Below are 27,996 nucleotides of genomic sequence, written 5' to 3'. Positions count from 1 at the left end.
TTCCTTGAACAAAACTATTTTTAGTGTTTATATTGTCAATTTTTGATTCTGTAGGAACACATTTAGGTCGTCTAAGATTTGGAATTGGCAGTGTATTGATGTTTAATGTTTTTTCATCTATGGCATTTGATAACTCACTATCTATACTACTATTTTTAACTACTTTAGGAAGCATTTTAGTAGAATTTTTAACTACTGTATCATTAGTTTTAGCAATATCGCATACACAATATTCTCTAAAATTTGAACTATTTCTAGGTTTTAAGCGATCATTACTATCTTCGCGTATATTATTATTGTAATTAACACTATTTTCTAAGTGATATTCATCATTTTTCAACCTATTTTTATTATTATAAATGAAATCTCTAGTATTTTCACCAAGTTCTTGGTTTTCATCATTAATTACCCCATTTTTGTCATAAACCCTATGTTTTTCACATTTTTCACCGTTATTTGTATTAACCTTTCCCTTTTTATCATATTTTTCTTGATTTTCATCATTTTTTGCCCCGTTTTTTGCACAATCATTAATTTTTTTCCATTTTTCCTCACAATTATCATTATTTTTTGTATTATTTTCCCAAAAATCCCCAAGTTCTTCCCCCCGCGTGGTGCTACAAGCGTCTGGCCCTTGGCCCGCCTAGGCGAACAGCAGGGAAGTGTTCGCGTTAACTATTTCGCAGTAGAACTGATCTTGCTCTATCGGTTTCTTCACCCATGTACCGAGTTGGGCTTGACAGAACGCCTTCATTAGGCAGTTTTTCGCCATCTGTAATTTTTAACATGTTTATTAAAGGAACATATTATAATTTATAGTGTATCACTACATAGTATAAAACAAAGTCACTTTATCTGTCCCTATGTATGCTTAAACCTTTAAAACTGCAACATATATTGATGCGATTTAATAGATAGAGTGATTCAAGAGGAAGGTTTTAGTATATAATTTATTTGGTTTTAGACAAAGCGGGCGAAGCCGCGGGCGGACAGTAAGTAATTATTAGCATAAGTAAGTATTAGCATAGGAGAAGAATAATATGTATTAATAAATTGCTGTTTGAGAGCCAAGTGGCTCAAAGATTAAGTAAAAATATAAGTTATTTTGACACTAAAGACATAAAAAAATCTTATCAAATTCGTACAGTTATTTTTTCCATACGTTTAAAATCAATGATGATACGAAATTTTTTTACCAAAAAAATTCATCAATTTGCTTTTATTAGCTTCACTTGTTTGTAAACTCTTTAGATTCGATTTGACCCACTTTAAACGGACAGATTTAATTCAAACATTCAAACAAATCAAGGATCAACTACAATAGAATATTTTCATGAGTTTTAGGGTGTTTTTTTTTAGTTTTTTTATACGTACCTGATAAGAAGTAGCCAATTCCTTCGCTTCCGCGTACAGAAGGCCGCCGGGATCCTCCAAATACAACGGTTCAGAGTCGTACTGGTTCAGCTGTGGACATTTTATAGCCGTAATCGTGTTTTATTAAAAAACGTAGTAAAAAGTTAAAAAAAAACGACTGCAAAAACCAAGTTTTGTTTCGAAGTATAAGTTATTGTTAAAATCGATCCAGCCGTTCCAGAGACAAACAAACAAGCAGGAAACAATTGTAAAATTTAAACGTTGTATTTAATTTATTTTTACTGCTTAAAAAAATCATATTAATTTGGTTGCCTCAATAGATTTTATAGCCTATAACTCTATACGCTTTATTTTAAAGCATCGTTATTTTAACAACAACAACACTGTAACAACATTGTTAGACACGACAGTATTGTATTTTTTAATCCTATTTTTTCTGTTTCATCAATTGACCAAATTTACCAATTAACCGAACCATTTTTTGACAATTTTTTGTCATTTTTTTACTTTTTATGCCACACAACCCTGGGGGCACATACCTGGGGCAGCACATGTTTTTTTGTTTGTTATTTTTCATGCTAAACTATTACTTCACCAGGTTTTTACCACCTATACCAATCTCGACTTAGACGAACTATTCTTTGGCAATTTTTTGGAATTTTTTTTTTGCCATATTTTTCCTACATAACCTAAGGGGCACATACCTGAGGCAGCACAGGCAGTTTCCTCACAATGTACAGCCATCTTGCGAACATGGCTTGTTTGCACAGCAGCGACGGCTGGTCGTTCTCCAGCTTGCCCGTTATGGCGTTTATTATTTCTGGCTTCTGGAAGGTGGTGGGGTTTTTTTGGTGGGGAGATTAATATTATAATGAATAGATATATACATAAATACTGCTGCTGTTTGTATGAAAGGGCAAAATATATGTTGGACAAAATCGCAAAAATGTTTTGGTTTAATTCTGTTCGATAAGTGAATAAATGAATGAACAAATATAATGATTGAAATAATTACTGAATGAATATTTTGATAAAATTGTCAATGAACAAAATCATATAATTTAATGGGCCCTCTTCACAATGGGCAGCTTGGGTAAGTAGAGGCAATCACGATAGTGCAGAGGGCCTAAATGGCTTTGATCGGCTGTCATTCCAGATGCTTATTCATAATCGCCGTAATGGCGACAATCATCGATGATCATTTGTTGGGCCAACATTACCCATTGTGGAGAGACCCCATAAGGTTTGGTAAGCAAGTGATTTGTAAATAGAGATTTAATAAGGTAAAGCAAGCTGGTTAGCAAGTGAATTAATAAAAGTGTTAATTAATGACATATACATGGACGTATAAAAAAAGACGGACGGTATATCGCCTAAACATTGAGTGAAGCCTAGTAATGGCGGCGAAACATCCATGTGTGTGTGCCATGTTGCCATGGCAACAGCTGTCCTGATGACAATGGCGGCTGTATTTTTTTCTATAAATTTTGCCGTAATCATTTTGTCATTAAAACATAAAAGTAATAACTTGCTTCCCTGTGGAATGTAATCCCTTGTGTTTTGTTATTTAAAATTGTACTCTTGCGACACCATTTAACCACGCAAGACGGCATTTTAAATATTTTTTGTGAAACAGTGACGCAGTTAATCAGTCGGTAGTTCACGACGTAATGACGGCCGACTAGCTTACTATGGTGAGAGTGTGTGCGTGTTTATTGTCTTTACACGATCGCTAGCTTACTATGGTGGCTTCACGTTGTTTGTTCGTAATACGGCGTCCGTCTTTTTTTATACGTCCATGGACATATAATAGATAAATAAGATACAGCGACTTCTCTTCCAGAATAAGTTAATGGAAGAGTGATTGAATTCACAAATGAATTATCAAATGTATGCATAATGTTAGTTATGATATACGTATTTTACCAGCAAATGGATCTTTGTTATTTGTATATTATGGAAAATCAATAAATAAATAATATAGATGATTATTATTCATCAAGTCACAAGAGTGTATACATATATGTGTGTGTGTGTGTGTGTGAATATGCTGGAGAGTCAGTCATCAAATAAATCCTTTAAATAAACAAAATACACGAATAAATAGACAAACAAACAAGTAAAATAAAAAAAATAGTATTCAAACTTAATGGCGGCTCTGAACATCGTACGATCCGATGCGCAGAAAACAATTTTAGGTATTAGCGGGACGTTAGGGACCTGTGCGCACCCGCACTCACACCTGCACTTAACGAACCGCCAGTAAGTTTGAGTCGTACCATAATTGTTATTATTTTCAGAAATAAATGTCTTTAACCGTAAATAAACACAAAGCAAAACTCACCGGCGAAGTAACACACCAGCAAGCTGAAAAAGATGGCGCTTTAGCCGGCATCCTTGACTCCGTGCTCGCGGCGCGGACCAGGTGGGGGGCGTGCAGCGCGTGAGGGGGGGGCAACGCTTTGAGATGGGCTTCGTAGCGGCCGCAGATCGCTCTAAAAGGGGGAAATTTCCTCAAGTTTAGGTAAGATTCTTATCAGTAGTATTTGAAGATAGCGGCCGCAAATTGCTCTGGGCGGAAGGAAGATGCTCAGATTTAAATGGGATTCAGTATATTTAAGAAGGAGGCATTAAAACGGGGTCGGAATCGGGAAAAGAATCGGGCTTTTCAGAGAGTAATGACTGTAGAGTGCTCTGATTGTGGGAGTAAATACTAATAATAGCGGGATTTAGTACTTTTTAGAAGGCAACAACTGTAGGTATGCATTGTAGAAGGTATAGATCGCTCTGGGTGGGAGGAATATGCTCTTGTTTAGGTAAGATTCTTGACAGTAGTAGGCACATTTGAAGTGAGTTTACTAAATTTTAGAAGGAGAGCTTTCAATCCCGGTAAGCAGGATAGAAATTGGCAAAAGACCGGGTCCTTGCCTCCGTGCTTGCGGGCGCGGACCAGGTGGGGGCGTGCAGCTCGTGCGGGGGGAAGGCAAATGTGTAGACACATTCTACGCGTATTGAGCTCATTCATATGCTCATGTTTAGGTAAGATTCTGTATAGCGAAATTGGCTTGGCAGGCCGGGAGGAATGGCAAGGAGGGATTTTAGTATTAGGTGGGACTTTATTGGTCAAAAGACAATACATATAAATATTGAACCTACATAAAAATACTTAAATTAGAACCTTAACCTAAAGAAAAAACAATCTAATACTACTCTCTACATAAAAATAATGCAATAATTGCAGGTGCGCTTTGTAGCTCCCGTGTTATGCTAAGTAAGGAAATATCATAATGATTCATTACATTTTCGAAAGCTACAATCATTACAATATTTCTTTGTAATTTTGGTTTAATCGGTCAAGTATCTAATCTTGGTGGAGTTAGCACTTTAGAAAGGGATACTTACTAATTATAGTTTAATTTTAATCGATTCAGCAGAAGTATCATATCATATCTTCTTCTTCTTCTTCTTATATATAAAAATGAATCGCAAAATGTGTTGGTAAGCGCATAACTCGAGAACGGCTGAACCGATTTCGATAATTCTTTTTTTATTATATTCCTAGAAGTACGAGGATGGTTCTTATGTAGAGAAAACGTAAACATGTACCACGGGCGAAGCCGGGGCGGACCGCTAGTAATCAATTATTTATATATCATATACAACATAGGATTCTACGAGGTTTAAGAGACCAAATGGATAAGTGTATTTATGGCAAAATTTAATCTATACTAATAATATTATAAAGCTGAAGAGTTTGTTTGTTTGAACGCGCTAATCTCGGGAACTACTGGTCCGATTTTAAAAATTCTTTCGGTGTTAGATATCCCATTTATCGAGGAAGGTTATAGGCTATATATCATCACGCTACGACCAAGTACCAACAGGGGTGGAGCCACGGGGGTGAAACCGCGCGGAGCAGCTAGTACATAATATGATGCTACAATTTATCTACGTAAGTCCCCTCTTTCGAGTGACTCCATCTCACACTCAACCGAGCAAAAACAATATATCATCAATACACAACGCAAACCAAGCAGTAATGAACAATTAAATAGAATGTGGGCTAAACTATTTCACACAGTTACATAACCCCTTTCCCCACTATATTGGCGCGAAAATCGAGCCCTATACGTTCTGAATCGTTCGAAGAAGCGCGCGCTAATTTGACAGCGCGCCATTTTTCAACTTTGACATTTCATTTTTTCTTTTTGTTTTTTTTTTCGGTGTTAAAATGCAGAACGCGTTGCCGATCGCCTGTTTCCTCTCTGTTATACGTAAGTACATTTTGTGTGATAAAAGTAAGTTTAAATTCTTTAATGCTGTTTGTATGTAATATTTTTATCTAAATTGTCAATTTTTTTTTAATTTTCGTATTTATTAATGATGAAACTCAGTAATCTAGTTGATCGTAATTTAGTATGAGGAATGCATAAGAAGGAAGGTATAACGGATACATTTCCTACTAACAAGACATCCCGGGTTTGTTCCGCTTGTGTCCTACTATTCATGCCTCGATACGGAAATTATAATCTACTAGCTGCTCCGCGCGGTTTCACCCCCGTGGCTCCACTCCTGTTGCCCGTAGCGTGAAAAAATAAATAAAATAAAAAAAAAAATAAAATAAAGCTGAAGAGTTTGTTTGAACGAGCTAATCTCAGGAACCAATGGTCCGATTTGAAAAATTATTTCGGTGTTAGTGAGCCCATTTATCGAGGAAGGCTATATACAGGGTGTCCCACTTTCGGTATACTAAGCGCAAAGGGACTTGTAGTTTTGCATACGCTGAGTACGTAAAAAATAATTATAAAATTCCAGACGCATTTGTTTTTAAATAGAGGAATTCTTAAAATTCCATGTGTACACCCCCAACAAGCAAACCGCCCAACTTTGCCACCCGCATGTGAGATATCGTTTAAGATTATGTTTTCATAGACAAAATACTCACATTAGCGAAGCGGTATATGCCGGCTGCGCGAAGCTAGAGACGAATAAGTACATGGATTTTAAGGAAAAATTTAGCAAAAAATTTTTCGTGTAATTTTGTTATTTAAGTATTTTTTATGTGATCAGTGTATGCAAAACTACAAGTCCCTTCGCGCTTAGTATACCGAAAGTGGGACACCCTGTATATCATTACGGTAAGACCAACAGGGGCGGAGCCACGCGGGTGAAACCGCGAAGCGCAGCTAGTAATAAATATAAATTAATTATATACAACAAATTAGACGTAGATTTAAAATAATTTGGAAAATCCAAAAGTGCACGCCTCATAGTTTTTTTTTAATAAATATTTATTAATTATTATTTTTGTTTATTTAATAACAATTAAACCACATCGAATCAGACCCTGAAAAATGAAAGGGTTCTATTCCTGAGCATACTCAAGCGTAAGAGAAAAAAAAAGACTCGATTAGTAAAGTATTTCGGTCGCTATCGTGTTAACAAGAAAAAGGATCCGCACATACAGACACACGGACGTCCAAGACAGAACTTTTTTAAACTGTTTTTTAACTAGTTTAAATAACAAAAATGACATCAAAAATATCATGAACGTTAAAAATAGTGTTTTTTCTTAATATGTGTGTGTATGTATTATCTTACAAGTGCAATGTATGATACATAAAGACATTTTAAGTTTGAAAAATCAGATGTTTAGCGCGAAGTGACAGTAGTACCCACCTCAACGCTTCGCTTATGAGGCGTGCAAAAGTAAATTTGCTGATACATAGTATTATGAAATGAGTTTAAAGTAAAATTTCATCATAAAACTTTGCTAATTTTAAGCTTTAGTCAATCGGCGAAAAATAGACATACCTATATTGTGTTTATTAGCGTATATAATACAATGACACTGAAATAATACGGCAAATTCGATATCGTGCTTCCCCTAAGGCCTAAACTAAACAGGATTTTTGAAAGTCGCTGAATTACTCTAAGGATATGTATGGATGTGCTATGACGTATTAGGGCCGGTATCACCAAGTATCGATAGAGTAACTGACAGCCTATTTGACTTTTTTGACGTGTATATTTATTCAGTCATTTTAACTGACAAATAAGCTAAAAAACACAAAGCCAGAAGACGTAAAAAAGCTCAACGCATCCAAAGTTAGTGCTATTGCACACTCCTCGTTACAACTCTACCGCAGAGATGTTTCACAATGACATATGAAGTATGACGTCATCAAAGCCGCAATGGGAACAAACCATTCCGATTTGTTGTAATAGTCCTCCAAAGACACATTTCGGATTTATGAAGTACTAGCTTTCCGCCCGCGGCTTCGCCCGAAGAAGCCCGGCTGAAGAAAAACCCGCATAGTTCCCGTTCCCGTGGGATTTCCGGGATAAAACCTATATTATGTCCTTCCTCGGGTCCCAAGCTATCTCTGTACCAAATTTGAACTAAATCCATGCAGTACTTTTTGATATTAGCCCGGTCATACATACCGACAGACAAACAGAGAAAACTTATAAAAACAATATTTTTGGCTTCAGTATCGATTGTAGATCACGCCCCAAGTATTATTTTTAAAAATATTCAATATACAGTTTCGACTTTCCTACTATTTTATTATATGTATAACTAGCGGTCCGCCCCGGCTTCGCCCGTGGTACATATTTCGCAATAAAAGGTAGCCTATGTTCTTTCTCAGGTTCAAAGATTATCTGTGTCAAATTTCATCAAAATCGGTCCATTAGTTTATGCGTGAAAACCATACATACATACATACAAACCTTTCCTCTTTATAATATTAGTATAGATGTATAAGTGATAGTGATACTATGTAGTGAAGCCGCAATGGGAACAAACCGCTGGTATGTTAGTTCGCATGTATCAGTTATGAAATGGATAATTCTTCGCACCACATCTTTTGTATGCCGTGTGGTGCAACGGTTGCGAATAATGCATTTACATACATACATTCTTGCGATAGCATATTGTTTAATCTAGGCCTAAACTGTATGAAGACTTTGGTTGACTGCAATAAGGCTATTTACTGAACCTTTGGAACTACTGCTACACATTTAATGTGTTGCATTATCTATAGCAATGTTGGATAGTCCATGGACAGTCGATCCTTCTAAATAAAAAGGAAAACACAAATAATGTAGCTGTCAAAAACTTTTAAGAAACCTACATTTAAAAAAAGAGCCTGTGCCAGAAGTGTTTGAAGTGAAACTTTTTTGGCAATTCATAGATACCAAAATCGTCTCCTTACTCTATGACGTGACGGTATTGCAATGACGCGACCTTGAAATTTTACTCTCAACGCGCCTAAAGACGTTACACTTTAATCTTACAATTCAACAAATACAAACACTTCACAAAATCCCTAAGTAATTGCGTTCCTCCAAGTCATTAATTATTGTTCATATAAAAAAATTACTCTAGTAGAAAAATCAAGTTATCCAACGGTAATAGAACAGTGTACTACAATTGCATGCCAACCACTGGACCGTTACGGATATGCAACAGAAATACTAACTTATGCACTATGGGAACTAATTTGTTATGGTCCGAGAGATGGCTGTATTATTATAATGAGTATCTTATTTCTTTATTTTTTTGGGTAATGTCGTGGGTGTGTATTTATTTATTTTAATGCATAATTCTTTTAGTTACTCCTGGATGTTGTAGTAAATAAACTAATGGTCGCGAAGTAGCATGAATTATTAAGTAATTATAAGTTGAAAGTTGTGTGGATCTCATTTTTGAATGAACATGTCGTGTTGCAGGGAGATTAGATCGATATCATTTTTGGCTTAACATTTTGCGTAGCTTAAAAAAATGTAATTCACTTGCATTATTTTAAGAAAAATACTTTTTAACCAAGTAATGGCGGATACAGATACATCTAATTCATTACAATTAGGATGTATTTCAAACAATAAAGGGTACCCAATATAATATTGTATGTATCAGATACCATAAGCTATAAACCTATAAGCTCCTGTACTATAATTCTAATATCAATTCATCGAGCAAAGATCCGATACGCCGGTAACAAAACGTAATGTATTACGAAGCTATTGTATTACAATTACATCTATTACGTGTACGCTAAATGATAGATCAGTTGTTAAAGGTTTCAATTAAAAAATACAGAATTCAAATAAAATGTGAGAAAAAACAATTCAAATTATCAACGAAAAAAACTTAGTTACATTGCGCTGAGAGGCATGCCTTACACCAATATTATAAAACCGAAGTTTGTTTGTTTTGTTATGAAAACGTGTTAATCTCAGGTACTATAAGCACAGAATACATAATACATAGTAGCTAAACGCTACAGAACGGACACTCTCCGCCTCCCGCAAAAATTAAACACTTACCTCACCCCGCACGATCATGATAAAAATGGGCCGCATTTTTCTGCAAGGACGATACGCAACGAAAAATTGACAACATTAATCAAATTGACATAAAGTAATTTTATTATTTTGGATTTGTGATTATCGTTTTTCGTAGAAAATGGTAAGATATTGTGCTGTTTACGGATGTACTTCATCAGAAAAACGCGAATTTTTTTTACGCTAATCACAAATGTGCCAACCATAAAGTGTTAACACACACATTTCAGTCTCTACAGTGTGACTGTCAAAACGATAATTTTGTATGGAGTGTCCGGGGTGTGCTATAAGTTTAAATTGATTTTTTTGAGGGATTCCATTACATGACAGAACAACCAATAGTACTGGAGAAGCAATGTATAATGTTAAAAAAGCGCGAAAAAAAAGTCTACAACAGAGCAGACGATGTTGATTATTGATTTTCTTTTCACTTAATAAAAATTATATCATAGTCTTGTACACAGGTTGACTTTGAAAGAGTGAAGCCGCATGCTTCAGCTAGCGAGCGTCATAAGGTTAATTAAATTTCAAAAATTTTCAATTTCGCTATAAGCTATTGCACATTGTTCCACTTTACTGAGCGATGGAAAATATAGTGATGAAAGCGACACCTTGTGAAAACGAAGCAAAAAAAGTTTAACAACATGTGACATTTAGGACGCTATTTCGTATCATATCGTAGTTCTCAATGATTTTATTTTAGCACTAGCATCGGCCCCGGCGTCGCCCGTGGTACATGTTTACGTTTTCTCTTCATAAGAATTATCCTCGCGCTTCAAGGAATTAAAAAAAATTAACGAAATCGGTTATGCTGTTCACGATATTTGCGCTTACCAACACAATTGGCGATTCATTTTTATTACTTTTATAGATTTGTATAATAAGTAATTAAATAAATTAAAATAGATAAGGTTTATACAAAATATATAAAAAATGCGTTTCGTGAAATCTCTTCAATAGTGTACATGTCATATGTTTAGGAAATTACTCAGAATATTAACAAAGACACAGATTGAAATGCTCTTTGAATAACTTACAAAAAAAACATGTATAAGAAAATACCACGCTAGCTCCTATACTACATTCGCCACAAATCACGATAAATCTTCATTTTCAAATTGGATACACTTGTAACACACGTAATCCTGTATAATATTTACACTGGCTTATATAATATACGATAAAATAATACATCGTTAATTTATAATTATTAATTACTTCCGCGTGCGGCTTCGGCCGCGTTTACCCGCATAGTTTGGGAATTACTGGATAAAACCTATCGTATGTGTCAATTCAAGTTACCCTCTATATGTGTGCACAATTTCATTGTAATCGGTTTAGTAGTATTTTCGTGAAAAAGTAACAAACATACATACACATTACACATACATCCATCCTCACAAACTTTCGCATTTATAATATCAAGTAGGAAGGATTAGTAGAAATTAGGATAGGATTACACCCTGCGGTTTACCCGCGCGCGCAAATGACTTTTTCCTAATGTTGAATATCGTTGTAAAAATAACCTAAGTTACTCACGGACAGACAGACAAAAATTTTAAAAATACTATTGCACGCCTCATAAGCGAAGCGTTGAGGTGGGTACTACTGTCACTTCGCGCAAAACATCTGATTTTTCAAACTTAAAATGTCTTTATGTATCATACATTGCACTTGTCTATACATATAATAAAATCGTAGCAAAGTCAAAACTGTACATTGAATATTTTTTTAAAAGAATACATAATCCATGATCTATAATCGATATAGAAGCCAAAAACATAGTTTTTAGAATTTTTGTCTGTTTGTCTGTTTGTCTGTTTGTCTGTTTGTCTGTATGTTTGTCCAGGCTAATCTCGAAAAGTACTGCATAGATTGACTTCAAATTTTGCATGAATATTACTAACAGGTCGAGTGAGGCTTTTTTAAACATATTATCATGCTATCACCTCCGGGGGAGGAGCTGTGAACCTTTTTTTTTTCTTACGTATTCCGTGTATTACGACAGCGTACAATCTAAAGACTCATGTTTAAATGTTGGTTTCGGGTAAGCCATGCTATTATCTAGCTTTACACAATAAAAACTATGTCATTTACGTAATTTGGGCAGAGAATCAGTTTAATGAATTTATTAGTATACAAATTTGAAACAGCGCCATCTATGAGATTTCGTAAAAATCAAATCAATTTACATGTTAACACTACTGGACACAATGTTAAAAATTAATAATTTAAATATAATTATGTTATTTATTTATTTAACTCTTTAACCCATATCTTCCCTTCCCTATAAGGTGCGCTTATAATTCGTGTGAACTGTGAATATACTACATTTTTAAAAGTGAGGGTAGATGTTTATTATTTTAAGTCAAACTAGACACCATTACAGTTAATCTAATATTGATTGTGTTCATTGGTTACATTTTTAAAAATCTTCGTGTTTTAAAAATTCGATAACGAGGCGGGACTCGAACGAGCATTCTTTAGTGGTCGAATTTTTTCTATTCTTTATAAATTTATTATTTATGAATTTATATTTATAAACAATAATACAAAAAGGTTAGTTCGTTGATAATTATTATTCCTTCATCATTTACATGTTGTAAGTAAAAATATACTTTGACTCTTAATACTTTTGTTCAGTATTTACCTGTATGATTATTGCTTGGTAATTAATATATTTTCATGTCGTATACCTAATTAAAAACATAAGTTTGATGTGAAACTAGCTGGATTTATTTTTACACACTCACAGTCTTATATTTTGTGTTAATGTTAAAATAGTATTAATAGTGTACAAATCATAATATTTTTTCACAATTAAAAATATTTCCTTTTTTTTGATGGTGTTGGCATCGAATTAAACCGCGCTGTCGTTTCGTTCACAAAAAGTGAAGTTATGAGGACCGAATATGTAGCCGCCTCAACTTACGGAAACGAGAGTAACCTGCGTTGTCTGTTAGTTATTGTATAGTCGAATTTAACGTTACATGGAAATTGGAATCTAATTATATGTATACTTATATACTTATATTAAATCTGTAGAGGTCAATTCTGTACATGAAATATATTTCCTAAATAACTATCACGAGGTGATTAGGGATCGACACTGACGCCAAAAATTTTTCCGTCTGTCTGTCTGTATAACCGTTATAGAAACAAAAACTACTCGACGGATTTAAACGAAACTTGGTACAATTATTTTTCATATTCGTGAGCAGAGCAGTAACTCCATTTTTAAGCTTTCGTCGCGTGTGCAACCTACGGGTTAAAGCTACACAGAAATCAAGTATGAAAGAAATGTTCTCCATATTATATAAAAAATATCTCCCGACATCATAAATGTCTATCTTTTATGGTTGAGCTTAGGAGTTCAAAGCTTTCTGATTATATTTGTCTACTAGCTGTGCCCGCGACTTCGTCCGCGTGGAATAGTGACCTATGACCATGGGCTCAGGGCAAGAATAATTGTTTTTATTTTCATGCTTCCACTCCCACGCCCACTCCCAGGCCCACGCCAACGCCTTCCTACACTTCACAATTGGTACCTACCAGATCAAAGCCAGGGTAAGCGCCCCACCCAGCCCCACCGTGGCTACGCCCATGCTGAATTACTACTTAACATACAATTATTGAGTAAATACGTACTACCATAAATAATTAAAAGAATTGTTTTTAAAGTTTCTTACTAAACTGAGCTAAAATACTTACGTACCAACTTATTAAAGAAAATCAAGAAATGAAATGCCTAACCTATACCAAATAGTTACTACATAATATTGTAATTAAAAATTATGATTAGTATATAATATCGAAAATCAAAAAAGAAATGCCTAACTAATTCTACGTAAAATTTATTTTAAACTAGCGGTCCGCCCCGGCTTCGCCCGTGGTACATATTTACGTTTTCTCTACGTAAAAACCATCCTCTTACTTCAAGGAATATAATAAAAAAAGAATTATCGAATTCGGTTCAGCCGTTCTCGAGTTATGCGCTTACCAACACATTTTGCGATCCATTTTTATATATAAAGATTATGTCATATTATTTTTTAGGAACCAGGGGGGGAGAGGAGCAAATTCTATTTCCTTCCTTTCTTAAATGGATGTTTTTAATAATGTATGGTGTAGCCACTGATCAGCTTAATCGATACTCAATTTTTATCAAATCCAGCAACAAATCCAAATTAGATGTTTCCTGTCTCACGCACGTAACTAAAGGCTGAAGAGAGAGAGAGGGAGCACGTAACTAAACCGTTTAATCGAAGAAAAGTGTATAGAAAAAGGAATAAATAATTTCATAAACTTCCCGACGATCTTTAAAAATAAATTATTATATCATTTTTTTCATTCCCACTTTTACCCCTATGTAGGTATAATAAGTGGATGAACCGATTTTGATACAATTTATCTAAGAACCAGCGTCGGAAAATATGCTGCCTAACAAAAAAAAAGCCGCATCTAATTCGGTTTACCTGTTAGCCAGCTACGGTGCCATAGACAGACACACACACACACAGAAATACATAGCAGTCAAACACATAACACCCGTCTTTTTGCGTCGGGGGTTAAAAATATAATACGACATAATTTAAAGGACATTTTATGTGGAAAATTTACCTATTAGAAGTAACCATAATGTTAATTTGACCCCGCCCCCCCCTACTACCTCAGCTTACCCCCAAACCCTTGGGGAATTTTGATATGATCATCTGGACATGTAAAGGAATAACTGTAGCGTATAACAGATAAATTACGTGATATCGTACACTGTACAGTGTACAATAGAATGCCTTAGCAAATGTTCGCCGTGATTACTTATAAATTGTCATAACTTTTTTATTTATGAACCGATTGACATGAATTAAACACTAAATGTTAAATAAAGATTACCACAATACATTAGTGAAAACCGCATCTAAATCGGATAAGCCGTTTCTGAGATTAGCGTGCACAAACATACATACAAACAGACAAAAAAAATTTTAACTACAGTTTTGGGTTCAAGATCGATTTAATAATAACACCTGCTAATTTTTTTCTACATATTTTTATTGTACAGACATCGCTTTTCCACAATTTTATTATATGTATTGATGATGATGATGATTGATGATTATAACACTCTCAGTCCGTTTCAACTTAATTTTTATTCACTCGCATCAGTGCCACCTAAAAAATCTTTATATCGAAATTCGAGCAAAGCTAAGAAAATGAGAAATAAGAGTTCTCAAGGATCGTTAGAGGTAAGAGGCTTACTATTGACCGAAAACAACATGTGTTATGCCGAGAACCTGAAACCGCTTCACAACGAGAATTGCGGCTCACAGCTGACCGCGAACGGCATGTACTATCCTGTGAGACCGAAATCTTCACTGAGAGGGTATAACGTCTCACAGCTGACCGCAAATGGCATATTTTATCTCGATAATCTGAAACTTTTACTCAATATGAAGACCGTTTGACAAATGATAGGGTGCACCATAATATTATTCGATCTCTTGAAGATGAACATGAGCATAAGCAATGACTAGAGTAGGGACGCGAATATTACCATTATTTGAGACAAGATTATTTGAGACAAGTACGATTAATAAGTTTGTTTAATGAAAGATTAAGAATTGAAACTATTTGGTCTCTTGAAACGGACGAATAGCGAGAGGCCCGTCTTACTGTAGACAGATTTCGAGTCTTAATGACTTAGAGGTAAACATAGAAGATCAATCTACGAATTCGGTGGTGGGGTCCGACAAATATAAAAGTGGGTTTGCTTATAACCTCACAATTGATTACAGATCATCTTCTGTATAGGCGATATTAACGTAGTATGTTCTTTTTGTAATGCTTTAAAGAGGAGTAAGGAGTCGGCTTTCGTTTGAAGATACACCAGAACCTTTGAAATCACTACTTTTAGAGCATGTGCAATCTAAACAGTTCTTAGACAATATTCGCTCTTATAGTAGTGCGTTTTAAATGATCCTTTGGTGCTCAACAATTATCAGAGGATCCTTTCATGCTTACTTTTAAGATACAAGGTCAAGTTTATCATTTGATAGGATCCCTTTTGCCTGAAGGCCAACCTAAGTTTCTTCAAATATATTTAGTATTCGACTACAACGAATAGTCGAATACAAGAAATCAATATTTCTCGAATTTAAAATATTACAATTTTTCCTACGGTAGGGCGACGAATGTATTTTCGCATAGTAACGGAGGGGAACTCACGGGGGGTCGAGTGACGCGGGCCACGTACCACAAACATGCTTAGTTTGTTGTACCGAGCGCGAAAGAAAGTCATCGTGTTTTTAGTAAAATTACTATGTAAACTAACGTAATTTAATACTTAGGTACATATTATATAATGATGCGCTCAAACTGTTAATCTACATTTAATTTAGATTATTATTTGAATTACTAAGTAATGTTGAATTTAAATCAAATTCACTCATGTTTTCCTCAGATTTTCGATGTCCTCCGATTTTAAGATTTTCTTATCAGAGTATTCAATTTTAATGTAGTTAATTTTTATAAGAGACAGTTAAGAACATTCAAAAATAAAGTGTCACGTATTTTTTTTAAACGACGAATGACGAAAAACGACGTAATCGCGGACGAAGTCGCGGGCAACAGCTAGTAAGATAATACATACACACACATATTAAGAAAAAACACTATTTTTAACGTTCATGATATTTTTGATGTCATTTTTGTTATTTAAACTAGTTAAAAAACAGTTTAAAAAAGTTCTGTCTTGGACGTCCGTGTGTCTGTATGTGCGGATCCTTTTTCTTGTTAACACGATAGCGACCGAAATACTTTACTAATCGAGTCTTTTTTTTTCTCTTACGCTTGAGTATGCTCAGGAATAGAACCCTTTCATTTTTCAGGGTCTGATTCGATGTGGTTTAATTGTTATTAAATAAACAAAAATAATAATTAATAAATATTTATTAAAAAAAATTATGAGGCGTGCACTTTTGGATTTTCCAATTTATTTTGGTATATTATGTACTGTGTATATGTTACGGGCAATTTGATAAGTCCGGGCACTATTAATAATGGCCGGTCTGTGTTCATAATGCCCTACTTAATTGGGTTATGTGATGCACAAAAGCATGATTTACTATCCCGGTCATTCTGGATAAAGCCCACCCTATTTTGGCCAAAGTAATAAAATAATAAAGCTGATATATTAAAGTTGAAGAGTTTGTTTGTTTGAACGCGATCTCAGGAACTACTGGTCCGATTTGACCAACATTATTTCGGTGTTAGATGGCCCATTTATCGAGGAAGACTATAGGCTATATATCATTACGCTAACCAACAGGAACGAAGCACTGCGGGTGAAACCGCGAAGCACAGGTAGTAATATATGTAATTGTTGTAACTTGTAACCCACAGGTCCACCCGGGGTGCAGTTCGAGAATGCCTTACTCCAGATCACGCCCGTTAACAAGGATAAATGCCCGTATGTGAGAGAGAAGAATGATGTCGGCTTTCAACTATATACAAGGTATGTTATACATATTTATAAAACATCCGTCGGAGCCCCGCTTGGCGGGACTCTTGTTTTTGTGAGCCTAACATAACCCACCCTTTATCCAAACCAAAAATTTCTGATTACGAATTGACGACATATTATAAAATGCCGAGCATTTGTAAATGACAAAATAATACAATTAGCCTGGGGCATATTCCACGGTCTATACAAATCTTATAAAGAGGCCTGACACTCGCCCGGCAAGGCGAAAGAAGCGTGTTCAAATTTTTTATTCTAAAAAAATATTCTCGTTTTTAAAGCATTTGAATGCTATAAAACTAAATATAAAACGAGAAATTTTTTAAACTTTATCCTGAATTGATATGTACAACTTTGGCATCAACATGACGACATCAGGGCAGAGTATATAATATTAGCACATATGTTAGTAAGGATTACTATCACATCGCGTGGTTTAAACCATTAAAATTATCTCCTAACCTTGCAGAAATATTTATTTAATATCTATATAAATTTCATCATTTCTCAGGATATATCGACATACTGATCCAATCTTTAACCTATAATTAAAATTCTTCTTTAAGTTTACAGCGATTAACTTTCTATTGACTAAATTCCATCTTAATCAGTCCTACCTTTTCTGAAGATGAGATATTTCACTGCGGTGAAAAGTAACCTATATTTATTTCTAGCCTCCCTAACTATGTCCTGACATAAAAATCATACCATAAAATTGTTCTGATGCTACGTGACTTAAGAACAAACATGCTGCTGCTTTTTATACCAGTAATTATCATCATCATCACATTCCAGGCACAACCCGAACGAGCCACAGTTCCTGGGCATCGACGACGACGAGAGCCTCTTCGCGTCTAACATCGACTTCCACGATGAAACCGTTATATACTTCCACGCATTCATGGAGACCCCTATGGATGGCAGCGCGTTGTTTGTTAGAGAAGGTAAGAAAGACAAGAAATAAAGAAGGGGAAAGAGAGAAAAAAAATTAAGAGGTTTCTATGTGAAAACGCCATTGCAGGGTCTTCGACTATTTTCATTCCAAATCTATACTAAAATATTATAAAACTAAAGACTTTGTTCGGTTGTACGAGCTAATCTCAGCAACTACGGGGCCGATTTGAAAAATTCTTTCAGTGTTAGATAGCGCATTTATCGAGATAGCATAGCGAGTAAAACCGCGGGGCACAGCTTTCATATAAGTATGAAAGCGTAAAGACAGATAAAATTATGTATTTTTGGTCTTGATCCTAATAATCCAATATAATTGAATGATGCAGAAATAAATAATTTCTTGACACTAAGCATAATTTACTTTGATTCCATGACTGAACCACGGTCTGGTCGATATTTATTTACATTCAAATGAATACAATATTTCGTGGCCGTAATGTTCAAAATCAAACTTAATTACTACGCTCATTAGAAAACTCTGCCTTTGTCTACAGGCAGACTTTTATTCCGGACAGCTTTAAGGTGTGATAGTCTAGTTGTTTATTATACGTCAATGTTGGTAATTATTTTTAGCCCTAATCCACCGTGGCGACACCAACGTGATCATGGTGGACGCCCAGCGTCTTGAAGCCGGTCCCTGGTACTTCACGGCCGCTGCCAACACGTGGTATATCGGCCGTATTGGCGGACAGTTCATTGACTATTTGGTTTCGAGGTTAGTTTTGTATATAGATTTCTTTTTAGAGAATTAAATATAAGGTGAGTTAGGGGTTTATTTTGTTTTGGTATACTGTGAAGAATGATAGCCTATCCTTACGGGAAGAGCTTACTTGCTAATACTCAAAACGCATTGTATTTCTCTTTTGTTTAAATTAACTATCCAAAATTTAAACTTATTATATTATGAAAGTGGTCCTAAATTTAACCAAACTGTCTGTCCTTTTGCTGTTTATCCTGTGCTTTTATAACTGTTTTCTAAACGATTCTGTCTTAATTAAAATCATTGTTATATTTTATTTTAACGTTATTATTATTATGCCTTATAATCAGTATATTATTAATCTCTCTCTTTTTTTTTAGAGGTCTAAAACTAAATCAAACTCATCTTGTGGGCCACAGTCTCGGAGCACATTGTGCCGGTGTAGCTGGACATAGCTTAAAATCAGGTAGGCCTTTCTTACTTACCCTTCATTCTTATATACTATTTTTTACCAATTTACAAGAAAAAAAGTTGTATTGGCAAGAAGCTAAAGAAAAAGCCAAATATCTCCAAAACTGAAGAAAAGTGAAGCCATATGCCCCACGAGTAATAATTTTCACAAATTGAAATGCAGTAAAGTAAAAAACATATAAAATAAAGGCGGGATGAGGTAAACCTCATCGTTTTAAAAAACGGAGTACCCATTAAATCAGTTTTTACAATTTATATAATTTCTTGTTTAAGAAGGCAACCCGACTGTTGCAAAGAAAAATGTAACATCACCTATCTCAGTGAAAGTTCCATTTTAATCGGTCTATACGTATAGAAAACAAAAATTAAAATTACTTATTATACGACTCATTTTAACTAGTTTTTAATATTTTCCACAGGTCGCGTGTCACGCATTACCGGTCTAGACCCAGCGAAGCCTCTGTTCGACAAGATACCGCTCGACCAGAGACTCGACCCTAGCGATGGCGAATTCGTCGATGTGATACACACGGACGCGGGCATTTTTGGTATATAGAATTGCAGATTGTTAGAAGTTGGAATGAGAATAGGTTAAATGATAGTGTACGGAATGTATTATTCTACAAAACAGCTTAAGTAGACAGAGACATCGTCCTAGGCAGTAGACAATTGATAGTAAATCTCAACCAGTCACAAGACTGTCATAAAATTTATTTTTTTCACAAATTATTATCTGTATCTCAAGCATGGAACTATAATATATACTACGTATGGAACCCACACTCCCTAAGAAAAAGTAAAGTCAAAAAATTTGACCTTGAATCTTATCGTTTCCCCTCCGTCTCTTTCTAGTTACGGTGAGTCATAATATATATAGTATGTCTATATTTCCGTGGGGTGAGTATAAATGTAAAAAATTCAGGATATTAAGGAAAAAAATAACGGATACATCAATTTTATTCGTATTAAAATTTTACTATAATACTAGATTTTGCCCGCGACTTCGTCCTCGTTGAAGTCATAAAACATAAAATCCCATTTATCCCGTGGGGATTTCGGAATAGCCTTTCTAAGTGCACCTTTAGGATACTCTAGATATACAGAGTGTGCCAAATTTCATGTCTTTAGGTCCAGTGATTTTAGGCTGTGCGTTGTCTGTCAGTCACTAAGTAACGGGAGAGTTTTATATTTATTGATTGATTGATGGTTGATGATTTATGGCGGAAATAAATTACGTAATTGCATTTATTATTCTAATATAGTTACTGTAGAATTTTTGCAAATAGATAAAAAATAGATGTTCAAGTATTTAACATTGGAAAATTGTAATGTTCCTTTCAGCGATTTTTCATGTTTGCGTCTTCCGTCTTGCATCTTCAGAACACAGGACCGCTATAAATTATGACAACATTTTGCTGTATAATTTGGCGTTACGTCCAGTCATTTGAGGAATTAATGAAGTAAAATATCAATGTGTTTTTATAATATTTATTTATCATTACAATGCCAACTGCCTTTACAAATTTGCAAATTATAAGATAATAACAATAAAAAGTAACGAAATCGGTTCACTGAAAATATTTTTATCATTCCATACCCTTAAGTATTTAAATAGTTTTAAGAGTACTTGAAATATGAGATCGTGGTCTAGCGCTTCCCTATCATACAATAAAAAACAAAATATGATATATTCAGGGTGTAATCGTTAAGTGTGCACAGGTGATTATTCCGTAACTATTGCAGGTATCAAAAAACTTTAAACTGATATCGATATGATACTGATATGATACTTTACCTAATGAGTAAAATAACAATAATAACTTTTTTTAAATATAACAAGAAATATCTAAAAATGTAACTTTAAACCCTCCCATACATTTTATTTCCCGTAACGTATATATTACGTTCCCACTGCTGGGACATGGCCTCCTATGAGGTTACAGCCACATCCACCACACTGGCCAAGTGCGGGTTTAAAATGAATGTTGCATATCTTCACTTTTTCAAAACAGGATATTTTTAATTCTACTATATTTAGCCATGTATTACGTTCCGCTAGATTGGACGGAAACCTGTAAAGAGAAAAGAAGATTATTTGCAAAATATAAAAAAAAAAATGTCATTTAGATACAGATAACAAAAAATTTGTGCTGTTGTCTTGTGCTTCTATTTCAGTAGGTACCATATATGTATGTACTTTGAGTTTTTGATTTTACAATATATCATTATATAAAAGTAGTAAACAACGTTTTTATACCATTAACTTTCACGCCAATTGAACTAACTCAAGTGGAGAAAGACTTCTCCTCATATAAAATACCATACCGAAATATATGTACACAATTTTATAAAGTATGGACACCCTAGTCTAATATTTATTACAATCATGAAACATTTAATAATAAGCAAATAACGATGTTAAATGGAAAAAACCTAATCAAAATTAACATTATAATCACAACTTCGATCTATTATTCCAGATTTAACAACAATTAAAGTAGAAATATTACTAAACTACAATTTTACATGAAGCGTAGTTTATGCATGGTTTTTTGTACTTACGAATGAAATATAATATCACATCCTGGATGCCATTCACTTTTGCAACCGCGCACAATATATTTACAACCATTTCTATTAATTTTGGCTCAGAATAATTCCAAAATACAAGAACAAACTCACGAAATGAACATAAACATCCGCCATTTTGCAGTAAACATTATTTGACACCTAGAATTGGGGCTGCCGCGCAACGATTTTCATAACATAATTCAAAATATGGGAAAAAAATTATGAGCGTGTTCGATAAGCAGTCCATTTTAAAAGTTGTAAACCTTTGTTATTTCAATGGAAAAGCAAACCTGCATGAATCTCGTTTAAATTTCATTTTTTTAGCGGATTTTATTAATGATTTATGTCATATAGACTATTATTACTGACAGTCGATTTTTTAATGCACGTCAATAGGGGAAAAATTTACAATCACGCTGGCTACCCTATGGGGTAAACAGGGGTTACTTGCGGTCATTCTATCAGTTTTTTATTTATTCTTAGGAGTTTGGGTTCCAGTATGACTATAGTTCCATGATCTCAAGTATAATTTGATAGATTAAAACATACAAAATAAATTATATAAATACTTTATTTCATTGTATGGAAAATATATTATTAGCTCTTCGAAATTCCTTCAGATAATTGAATAAGGCTACACCCAAACGTCTTTATTAAATACTAGCTTTCCGCCCGCGGCTTCACCCGCGTTTTCAAAGAAAAACCCGTTCCCGTAGGATTTCCGGGATAAAACCTATCCTATGTCCTTTCTCGGGTATCAAAATATCTCTATACCAAATTTCATGCAAATTGGTTCAGTAGTAAAGGCGTGATTGAGTAACAGACAGACAGACAGAGTTACTTTCGCATTTATAATATTAGTATGGATGTAGTAATTTGGCCTCGTAACCTAGGAAAGATGAAAGAATCCAGAAGACAATTTGCATTACATTTCTACAACAAGTGACTAAACTAAGCACACATTTTTTACAGGCTATAATCGTAACGTTGGTCACGTAGACTTCTACCCCAACGGCGGAGTGAGTCCGCAGCCGGGCTGCGAGCTGGAGGTCGTCGTGCCGCAACAGGAGTTGTTAAATAAATGTATGTATATAACGAACAAGAGATTGTGTGCGCAGCACACGTGTCAGAAGTGAAACTACTTTGGAAAGACTCAAAGACCAAAATTTTTCCCTAACTCCATGACGTGAGGGTATTGCCATGACGCGACCTTAAAATTTTACTCTCAACGCGCCTATAAAAATTTCACTTCAGTATAAACAAAATGTATAATCTATTTTAAAACATTTTTAGAATTATTGACGTGACAACGTCTTATAATTCGATAGAGCCGGCTGCATGCACGAAAAAACATGACTCATGCGGCGTTACCTCGCTCTGAGGCGTTCCATGTGGCTTGAAGTGCATGCGAGAGCGCGGAACGAGTGACAAAGAGGCACAATCGGTCTTAAGACGTTGTCACGTTCAACTATCGTCAGTAAACCGACTTTACAGAAAACCAATTTTTTTAATCGGGAGTAAATTTCTACATACCTATAACAATTGTTTGATTGACTACGTCTAGCCTTTCAGAATTAAATTATTAATAATTTTTACATCCTTAATATCTCCACAGCTTTACGAAAAACGATATAGAATCAAATAATATGTAGGTATATACAATTTTCAGGAGCCCCTTATTAATACAATTAATTACAAAACATTGTAACACTATCAAATCTATAACCTATTCATATTTTGATCCCAAACTAATCCTCAACAGATTTCTGCAGCCACTGGCGTTCATACAGATTCTTCAGCGAGTCAGTGTTACGACCTAAATCGTTTGTCGCATCCAAGTGCAGTTCTTGGAAGGACTTCTCTAAAGGACGATGCGCTAATGCCGAAAGGGCCCATATGGGCTATGGGGTGGATAGGAAGTAGGCATAATTACTATTAAAGCACATTTTTTGGCATGGGGGTGCACAAAAAATTTTGAAATGGATAACACATGTATATTCCTTGTTTTCTTGGAAGATTCACTCTGAGGGTCGCTGTGCTAATGCCAAAAGAACCTATTTTGGTTATGGGGTTGATAGGAAGTAGGCATAATTATTATTAAGGCACATATTTTGGCATGGGGGTGCACAGAAAATTTTGAAATGGATAACACATGTATCTTGCTTGTTTTCTTGGAACAATTACTCTGGAGGGCCGCTGTGCGAATGCCAAAAGAACCTATATGGGCTATGGGGGTGGATAGGAAGTAGGCATAAGTATATTTAGGCACATATATTGCACTAAGAAATTTTTAATAGAACAATAATTGAGTTATAAAAATAATGTATGTATTAGTTCAACCGTCTCGCTCTAACATTAAATGTTTTTGCACGGTTAGAAAGAGATAGAACATCCTCCACAAATTCCATATTGTATAATACACAATTTAAGCTTGCTTTGCATTACAGGTGAAGGAAACGAAGAATCTATACATCTAACTCAGTCGCACACACGAAACCCAACACATACAAACATACAATCCAACTTCAGAACGATACAGGAGATAACAAAACACAAACACACGAAGACATCATCAAACATCAAGAGAATATTCCAGAAACAATATCGAAAGAAACGATCAATACCATTTTTCAACCAATCAGAGGACGGCAATTTCCTATCAAAGTTATTTGGACGTTCCATAAATCCAATTCTATCTATAATGCGAGAAATATCCACTAGTAACGATATATTTAATAAGATTAGAGAAAAACACATTTATACGGCATCACTGCCGGGTTACCAGTTGAAAAAATTCAATTTGGAATTTGGTAAAACCCCCAATATTTTCATGAAACTTTTGGGTCTTGAAGGGGACATTTTAAAGATCGCCAGCGAGAAGTAATGTATGCATAAATGTTTAAAATAAAGTACCTCTTTCCAGTAGATTAACTCCTAACATAACACCTTACCATCTTAAATATCTGTAACTGGTAACAACATTAAAGCACTTATAATTAATTTTAGTTTCAAGGTGCACATTGTAAAACATATCTATCTAACTTCATTCAAAATTCAAGTACTTCACTTATAAATACTTTCATAATTATGTACAATATTATGTAGCATATTAAACATTATACAAAATACAGGTTGAGATATCCTTCTTCTACATTTTAAATCACTACATAGTATAAAACAAAGTCGATTTCCCTGTCCCTATGTCCTTATGTCCCTATGTCCCTTTGTACGCTTAAATCTTTGAAACTACGCAACGGATTTTGATGCGGTTTTTTTTAATAGATAGAGTGATTCAAGAGGAAGGTTTATATGTATAATAACATCCATTAAATAGTGGAGAAGTACTGTTATTTTTGAGGTTTCTAAAGTGATGTCGTAAAAAATTACATTTTTTCCGCTTACATTGCAAACGCAGGCTGAACCCTACGAGTTTTATCAAAATAATGTACTAAGTATTATACACATTGAAAAGGTCTATAGAAAAGTCCGCGATGGTATATGTCTATCTCTTATGGATAACCCACAATAACATTTTTTTGTCATTTACTTTTTACGAAAAATAATGGCTAATTTTCGATGCGATTTTAACCAATACAGCATTAATCCTTAACCAATTAAATACCTTGAATACATTGTTCGTTTAATATAGATCTATATGGCCCTTTACACCATATGAATTAAGTGAATATTTTCGAAGATATTACAGATTTAAAAATTGCGGGACGTAGCGTTTGCGGCGGTACCGGCCGGCCGCCAGGCTATCTATACGAAGTCGGAGGCCGGAGCGGGCCGCTATGTTTTTATATACAACGTTCACAGTTTTTCTGTAGTGTATTTAGTATCAGCATTGCACCCGTGCGAAGCCGGGGCGGGTCGCTAGTAATGTTTTAAAATAAATAACGTAAAAAGATAATAGGTGCTTAATAGTTTTTAACAGCAATACTTTAACAACATAATATAATCACTCAATATAATAATCTTCAAATTTAAAATATGTGTGTGTGTGTGTGTGTAAAAATGTAAAAATATTTTTTCTTTTTTTTTTATTAATATATTGTTTTATTTTCCAGGGCAAGAGGGACATATTTCTTAGTGACGCATCGGCAATCACCCTTCTCAATAGAATGATAGATTAGCAAAAAATATTATTATAATTATAATAGTAAATAAATTTTTAGCCAGTATTATGTTGTTTTATTTCCCTTTGATATCCGACTAATATTATAAATGTAAAGAGTAAGCTTATTAGAAATATTTTGTATTTGTTTGGATGAGCTTATCTCAGTAAGTACTGAACATCTTGTATTCATTAGTCCATTTTTGAAAAAAAGGCTCTGTGGTAGAGTAAAATTTTTTATGGACCCTGTAGTTAAAGTACTTAAAATATGGTTGACAGAAAATTCTGTTCAAAAGAATTATTCCATTATTTTTAAAAAGAAAGAAAACTGAGACTGGGAAAATAGATTTGTAAAATAGTTTGCCACACCCGGGAATCGAACTGACTAAAATTCAATAAAATAGCACAAACTAAAATTCAATAATATTCACTCCCACCCTGTATATAAAATCATGCTACGACCAATAGAAGCGGAGCATTAGGAATCCGCGAATCGACTCGCACGCGAAGGAAGACGCGGGCTCATCTTGTATACATAAATTATCATCATTTGCGTATAACGATTTTCCTTAGCCTAATAAATAATTATAAATAGATCAATAACTGTAAAATATCAATTAATTATTAACTAGTAATTTTTAAGCGTAATCCATACTTATATTATAAATGCGAAAGTAACTCTGTCTGTCTGTCTGTTACTCTATCACGCCTAAACTACTGAACCAATTTGCATGAAATTTGGTATGGAGATATTTTGATACCCGAGAAAGGACATAGGCTACTTCTTTTTCCCGGAAAAATGACGCAATCTCGGAAATCCCACGGGAACGGGAACTATGCGGGTTTTTCTATGACTGCGCGGGCGAAGCCGCGGGCGGAAACCTAGTCCATAATAAATGCGAAAGTAACTCTGTCTGTCTGTTACTCAATCACGCCTAAACTACTGAACCAATTTGCATGAAATTTGGTATGGAGATATTTTGATACCCGAGAAAGGACATAGGCTACCTTTTATTGCGAAATAATATGTACCACGGGCGAAGCCGGGGCGGACCTCTAGTAAGTGCATAATTCACTATCTATTTATCTAGCAAGCCACCGATATCAGTACCGCTGATTATTTACTACTGGCGGTCCGCCCCGGCTTCGCCCGTGGTACATATTTCGCAATAAAAGGTAGCCTATGTTCTTTCTCAGGGTCTAAAGATTATCTGTGCCAAATTTCATCAAAAGCGGTCCAGTAGTTTATGAGCCTATTCATTACAATCAAACAAACAAATAAAGTTTTCCTCTTTATAATATTAGTGTAGACGAATCGGTATCGGTATCGCATCGGCAAAATCATGTATCGCTATATCACTGGTAACTATATTATGCAAAAAAAATGTTTTTGAAGTGAAACTTCTTTACCGGGGTTGGAAAAAATGTAGTGTAAAATTTTTTCGTTACGCGTGACATTTTTCCGTTACGCGCCATCTTTTTCCTATCCCTACCACGCGTGATTCGACGTATTTCTGTTAAGTTGCATATAGTAAATTATTTTTTGAAAAATAAGGTAATAAAGAAGTTTCACTTCTTACGTGTACACTAGTACGTTTTTGTTTTTTATCCACTTAGAGCGGCACTACACGTGCGGATCGAGCAGTTAACGGCTGAGCGACGTACACGGACTGCTCGAGCGGTCGGTCGTTGACTGCTCGAGCTGTCGCTACAAACCGCGCAGTTGACGGCTTGAAGCGGTCGCGACTGCTCGAGCAGTCCGTGTACGGCAGTGAATGAATGTCTATAGTTCACCGCGCGCTCGCGGCTTCAAACAGTCGGTCTCAACTGCTTGAATGGCCGGCTTTACCTGTACATGTGGTCCCGCTGCAGCAGCGAGCCGAGCACCACGGACGTGAGGTACACGGGCTGCAGCAGCTGCGCGAGCAGAGCGCCCTG

At 35.0% G+C, this 27,996-nt stretch overlaps 2 protein-coding genes and 1 long non-coding RNA gene across 4 annotated transcripts; 1 reads left to right on the top strand and 2 right to left on the bottom strand.

The window, feature by feature from the left end:
* Window positions 1-53: 53 nt before the first annotated feature.
* Window positions 54-27,995, bottom strand: LOC149896123 (double-stranded RNA-specific editase Adar-like). The gene is made up of 5 exons (XM_090118301.1): window positions 27,908-27,995; window positions 3,719-3,869; window positions 2,079-2,201; window positions 1,375-1,464; window positions 54-772 (listed from the first exon to the last, which is right to left on the bottom strand). Exons 1-5 carry the CDS (start codon window positions 27,913-27,915, stop codon window positions 644-646), a joined length of 501 nt encoding a protein of 166 aa, XP_089974427.1. The 5' UTR covers window positions 27,916-27,995; the 3' UTR covers window positions 54-643.
* LOC149896124 (inactive pancreatic lipase-related protein 1-like) lies at window positions 5,494-26,125 on the top strand. Of its 2 annotated transcripts, XM_090117808.1 has the most exons (9): window positions 5,494-5,648; window positions 17,128-17,239; window positions 18,041-18,189; window positions 18,773-18,914; window positions 19,280-19,365; window positions 19,790-19,918; window positions 22,914-23,024; window positions 23,704-23,860; window positions 26,012-26,125. In XM_090117808.1, exons 1-9 carry the CDS (start codon window positions 5,606-5,608, stop codon window positions 26,067-26,069), a joined length of 987 nt encoding a protein of 328 aa, XP_089973934.1. In that variant the 5' UTR covers window positions 5,494-5,605; the 3' UTR covers window positions 26,070-26,125. The 2 variants fall into 2 exon arrangements, with proteins under 2 accessions (XP_089973934.1, XP_089973935.1); XM_090117809.1 differs by lacking the exon at window positions 26,012-26,125 and having other exon boundaries at window positions 23,704-23,864.
* On the bottom strand, window positions 20,843-22,450 carry LOC149896125 (uncharacterized). The gene is made up of 2 exons (XR_016458344.1): window positions 21,933-22,450; window positions 20,843-21,442 (listed from the first exon to the last, which is right to left on the bottom strand). It is a non-coding gene; the product is annotated as an uncharacterized LOC149896125 (long non-coding RNA).
* Window position 27,996: the final 1 nt, after the last annotated feature.

This window comes from Colias eurytheme, chromosome 29 (assembly GCF_061535395.1).
Source record: "Colias eurytheme isolate Ceu_HAF_F1 chromosome 29, ilColEury1 Martin Lab GWU primary, whole genome shotgun sequence".
Classification (NCBI taxonomy): domain Eukaryota; kingdom Metazoa; phylum Arthropoda; class Insecta; order Lepidoptera; family Pieridae; genus Colias; species Colias eurytheme.
The sequence above is the reverse complement of the archived record's forward strand: the minus strand, read 5'-3'. Positions and strand labels throughout refer to the sequence as shown.